Below are 6,000 nucleotides of genomic sequence, written 5' to 3'. Positions count from 1 at the left end.
ACTGTAACTATGCATCCCAGCTTTCAGTGGAGAATAGAAATAGCATTTTAACTGATTTATCAATGCGTATTATCACATTATTCTCACTGCAGACATGCTCTGTTTAATGAAACGACCTGAATCAATTCATTTGAATTACCACTTTATGACTAAATGTACAATATAGTACATAGATTGCTTTGGTATGAAGCTTTTTATATGCATATATTTAAAGCGCATTCTCTGATTTTATGAAGAAAAAGGTTTTGACTCATGAAAGTGACTCATGAAACTGAGGTCCTGACTCACTGTCATCATGAAACATTATTAGCACTATTTAGTCTCCTGATTGACTTTACATATAACCTGTATCGGTTATTGGTTATTGCAACAGAGCATTTGATTGGCTTCACAGTCCCTAAATAATCTGTTATCCACTTCTGCCACACATTGTCAGAAGGGTGAATAATATATTTATATGAAAGATCAAGCTTTTGCTATATTTGATGGATTAAACTAAATCACACTCTTGTCACTACTATAATAACGCAATCTGCTTCAGAACAACCTGTCTAAAGTCATTTTTCACACAGTGGAATTACAGTGGAGCTCACTTTGGTCATTGGCTGAATGTGTTTAAGTATTATTCATCATTACCTACAGTGGAGTTAACTTATTTTTTACAAGTAAGGAAGAGTCTGAAAATCTGAACTCTGATGGCTGGAATGCTAACTCCATAAATGACAGGATTAAACAAAGGGGGAATTACCAGAAAGTAAAGGAACAGGAATATGCGAGTTTTGTATGGTATATGACCCATGTTGAAACTAGTTAATGTTAAATAATTAGAAATTATTTCAAAAAAGCATCCCACTGCATAGTTAATCACAGACAGTAAGTGAGGGGTACATGTTTGAATAGCTTTGACCTTAGATTCCTTGGGGGCAAACAGGCAGATTCTCAGTATTTGTGCATAAGAAAATAGTATCATAAGCAGCTGTGGAACAATTAAAAGAATAGATACAACAAATCCAACTTTGGTCTGAAAAGAGATTTCCAGGCAAGCCAGTTTGAGTAATTCAAAACTAATACAATACACCTTTTCTATGATCCTGTCACAAAATGTACGCTGTACAGTTAATATGAAATAGAGTCCAAAAAGAATACAAGGATAAAACCAAGACAATGCAATAAGTGTGCACACTTTTCTATGAGACATTAATTGGTGATAGTGTAATGGCTGACAAATGGCAACAAACCGGTCATAGCCCATGACTGCTAAAATATTAAATTCAACTGAAGCATATGTGTGTATACAAAATATCTGTAAAAGACAAGCAGCCAGAGATATTTCATAAGTATGAGACATTAAATAACCAAGGACTGATGGAAATAAAGATATGCTTCCATAAATTCCATTCACTGCTAAATTACACACAAAAAAGTACATGGGTTCATGTAGACCTCTCTCCATGTAAATGACCATAATAAGAACTACATTTGTTAATACCATAAGGATGAACAAAAGCAGGAATCCTGTGAAGTATAAGTATCTATGGTCTTCCAGTTCAGTGTATGCCATCAATGTGAATGATGTCACCACTGATCCATTCTCCATGCTGTTGTCGAATGATGAATCCTACAGAGAAGAACAACCTGAATTTAGTAACCATTTTTACTTGAAGATGAAGCAGAAGATTTTTTTGTCACATGTTAGCATACATTTTCCTGGACATGGCAGTGGAGAACTCAGCAAAAAATCACATAAGCCTTTACCACTCTATGCATGGCAGCTCTTAATGGACAATAACAGTACTGACAATCATATTGTACTAGATTATAATATTTATTCTCATAGCAGGCATAGTCATTAAATCACCTGAGGTGATTTAATGAGTATGAATTCAATAAAATGAATTGAATAAATTGTATTAATTGTGAGTGAATATAAGAAGCTACCAAGATTGCAGTTTTTTAAATCAGCTGTTGTGGTGTTAATTCCAGTGTCCTGATTCCCACAAAACGATATCTACATTTGACTGTCTACACAATCCCTTGCATGCTTTACCCACATCTATCTGCTCTGTAATGGCAGCCATGAGCCCAGCCATATTAGACCCAAATAGAGCGGAGTCTGTGGGCACTGCTTGATTGACTTTTCTCAACATTGCAATGCATATTGGGTATCACAGACTTTTTCAGAAACAAGTGTACATATGGATACACTGACATGCAGTTAGGAAGGATGTAGACAGTGCATGATGCCCAAATAAGATAAAGTTTGAATTTTCAAAAACACTATGCCAATATGGGCATTGAGTTTTTGAAAGTAAGGAAATATGACCCCTTTTCAGTTCAATTCAAGATTAATCAGGGCTAAATATTTGTATTTATTTGTTGACTGGGCTACTTGCTTCATTCTGTTTCATGTTTTCCTGGCTTGTCCTCGACATAATTCCCAACTCCCAGCTCAGGTATATATGCGGCAGCACCAGAAATTTAATTGGACAGTTTCTGGCTCAGGTGTCTCCAGCTGAGATCATATTATTTAAAGGTGCTAATGCTCCAGTACAGATCTGGCTTGACTCAATTCTGCCAGTGCAAAAGGCCTATTTCTCAGCACAGGTTGTCATTGTAAAATAAAAGTGGGTTCATAGTTGTCCAATCAAGCAAAATTATTTCATCCACCCACCCCATGCTGCAATTTGTAGATTGTTAAGGAAATATGGCATCTTTGATTTCTCAGAGATCCTTTGCATAATCAGTGGTGATGCTTGGTAGCATTATCTCTGCCATAAAAAGAGCAAGCTAATGGCATATTTGCTGGACTGAACAATTGCAGCAATTAACGGTGCAACTAAAGCATTAGAAACCACTGTAGCAAAATAATTCTGATATTACTGATATTACTGATATTAATAATAATAATAATAATAATAATAATAATAATAATAATAATAATAATAATAATAATAAAGCAGAATAAGACATTATAATACTAATACTACTTACAGCAGAAGCTCCATACATGTGTAATGCATATCATGTAATCAAAAATATAAGAAGTGCATACATACCCAGCAGTTCATGTCATATTGGCCTCCTTTAAAATTATTCTTGTTTTGCATGTTGTAACTACCAGCCCTAGTTGTTTGTGTTGTCTGCAGCACACCAGCACAATGTAATCTTCACTCAATCTTTTTATAAGGGACTGGCCCATGCAAACACAGCGGTTGTAATCAGATGGTGATGTCATAGCTGGATGACATTCAGTGAACTTACAGTTACAGGAGATGCAGTTATAATTAAACACCAATCCCCAAAGTTATTAAGACCAACTCCGTGCAGTGTGTCTTAATGGAGAAGCAGCAGGAGAGATGCTTGGGTAAACTTGTAAGGCTAATGACCGAGGAGATGTGCAGAATGCCCAATGAAGTGGACATAGTAAATTGCCCAAGGCAAAACACTGATGTCATTATGCTGCTCATACAACTTCCTACCAACAGAAAGCATAATTATAATGTAAAAATGTATTTAAAAATACAGTCCCCTCCAAACGTTTTGGAACAGGAAGGCCAATTTCTTTGTTTTTGCAGTACACTGAATACATTCAGAGTTGAGATAAAAAGATGAACACAAAACAAGAGTTCAGAATTTCAACTTTTATTTTGTTGTATTTAGACCTAGATGTGTTAAACTGCTTAGAACATAGCATATCTGACCACCCAATTTGTAGGTGAGCAAAAGTATAGGAACAGAGAGTATTTAAGAAAATTAAGGTAAATAACACTTAATATTTGGTAGCATATCCCTTGCTTGCAATAACTGCATCAAGCCTTAAACCCTATGACATCACCAAACTGTTGCATTCTTGTTTTGTGATGCTTTTATTGCAGCCTCTTTCAGTTGTTTGTTTTTTTTGGGGGGGGGGGGGGGGGGGGGGGCTTGGCTTCTACTTTTTCTCCCTAATAAAGTCCTTTATTGTGTTGGCAGTGTGTTTTACATCAATATGAGTTACATCATCAATAAAGATTAGTGAACGGATTTCAGAAGCAGCCATGCGAGCCCAAACCATGACACTTCCTCTGCCATGCTCCACATATGAGCTCGTATGTTTTGGATCATATGCAGATCCCTTCTTTCTCCATACTTTGGCTTTTCCATCACTTAATTAAGGTTACTGTTGGTCAGTTCAGTCTATAAAACTTTTCTCCAGAAATTCTGTGGCTCATCTCTGTACTGCATTGCAAATTGTAATCTCGCCTTCCAATTCTTACAACTGATGCGTGGTTTGCATCATGTCGTATAGCCTCTATATTGCTGATCTCTAAGTCTTCTTTGAACGGATGATTGACATACCTTCACCCCTGCCCTGTGCAGATTGTTTGTGACTGATGTTTTGTCATTCTTCTTCACAATTTTTTCTGCTGTTGTTTTCCTTGGTCGACCTGTTCGATGTCTGTTGCTCAGTTCGCCAGCGGTTTCTTTCTTTTTCAGGACATTTCAAGTTGTTGTACAAGCTGTAGGAGGGAGGCGAAGTGTGACTGACATCTGTGAGGAGCCTGTGAGCTGGGGGTTGACTCTGCCATTTGTGAGGTGGGGGTTCTGGTGTGTGTCAAAAGGGACAAAGGACAATACTGTTTGTAGTACCTTTTGAGGAGTTCCAGACCAGTGACGCCAAGAAGATAAAGGATAGATATATGGTGGGTGGATGAGCGGTTCCCAGGCAATTAGGCCATGAGGGCCATTACAACTCCCGGGAAAAGAATGTGCCTAATATCTTATGACCCCACACCTGGTCACTTCCAGGGGGAAAGACTCCGGGCAGTACCACAGTGCCCTCCTTTGGGCACTGCTGTCATTACCCCAGGGACTACTCTCTTGGAGGAAAACCAAAAAACTGTTGTTGAGATGGTCAATAGACCCGGTAAAATATTGTAAACATTTCCCATGTGATCCTTGTTGTATTGCATTATGCCCATTGTTGTAATAACAGGAATTACATGTAAAATGGATACACAGGAGGGAGGTTTCATGATAACTGCACCATAACAAAACATTAGGATAATCTGTTTGGTATGGATGTGATCCAGTAAAATCAAGGAATCAGATGAGATACATTTCATACCAAATGGATTTTAATAAACCATAGTTTCAATAACTCAAGGGAAAACCTACACGTCCTCTCTTGGTAATCATCTAATTTTCCCTACGCAACAACCCCCAACGGTGGGGGTCTAAATTCCAGATTCGACAACCCCACCAGGCTAATTTATGGCACTGCCGCCTGGATCAAACACATGATTTGGCATAAAAGCCAGGTCGACAAGCCTATCAGGGAAGATCGCACTCGACTTCCCACACTGTGCATACTTTGTATATGTGTGTAGCGAAAGCAGGCTGGGTAAGCCTATGTCACTCTATTCTTTTTATCTTCAATTTGTCTTTTCGTAATTGACTGTATGATTCTACGCTAACTGCCTACCCGTCTGCAAATAAATTATTTTGTTTCTAACTTGCGTGATCTCCATGACTCTAATTCATCTTGTACCTTTTCAGCCTAAATTACAACTGAATATTGAGGGGGACAATGGGGACCAAGGACTGACCAATCGGCAGTCCCTTGGTACAGGTGATAGTTCTAAGCTGTGAGGCCAGCAAGTTTCTGCCAACGTAAAGGGTCGGCTATGCACGGCTCTTGTGGTTTGACGCGAAGGGAACCCCTGGGCGTTACGGCGCTGGTTCCTGTCAAATTATCTCTAAGGAGCCCAGTTAATGCTATGCCGACCTGGGCTCGCAACTATCATGACTGTGTTGCATGTATTGTGTTGACTGGACCCTCAGCCTCTGAGTTCTACACCGAACTGAGAGCTTGGTACCCATGTGATAGTTCTAAGCTGTGAGGCCAGCAAGTTTCTGCCAACTTAAAGGGTCGGTTAGGCACGGCTCTTGTGATTTGACACGAAGGGAACCCCTGGGCGTTAAGGCACTGGTTCCTGTCAAATTATCTCTAAGGAGCCC

General features: G+C 38.8%; 1 protein-coding gene across 1 annotated transcript; it reads right to left on the bottom strand.

Moving 5' to 3' along the window:
• Positions 1-652: 652 nt before the first annotated feature.
• Positions 653-1,597, bottom strand: LOC133107419 (olfactory receptor 52L1-like). The gene has a single exon (XM_061216409.1). The coding sequence runs from the start codon at positions 1,595-1,597 to the stop codon at positions 653-655; it is 945 nt and encodes a 314-aa protein (XP_061072393.1).
• Between the last annotated feature and the right edge of the window lie 4,403 nt (positions 1,598-6,000).

Source organism: Conger conger, chromosome 13, assembly GCF_963514075.1.
Source record: "Conger conger chromosome 13, fConCon1.1, whole genome shotgun sequence".
NCBI classification, from domain to species: domain Eukaryota; kingdom Metazoa; phylum Chordata; class Actinopteri; order Anguilliformes; family Congridae; genus Conger; species Conger conger.
This window is presented reverse-complemented; position numbering and strand designations above follow the sequence as displayed.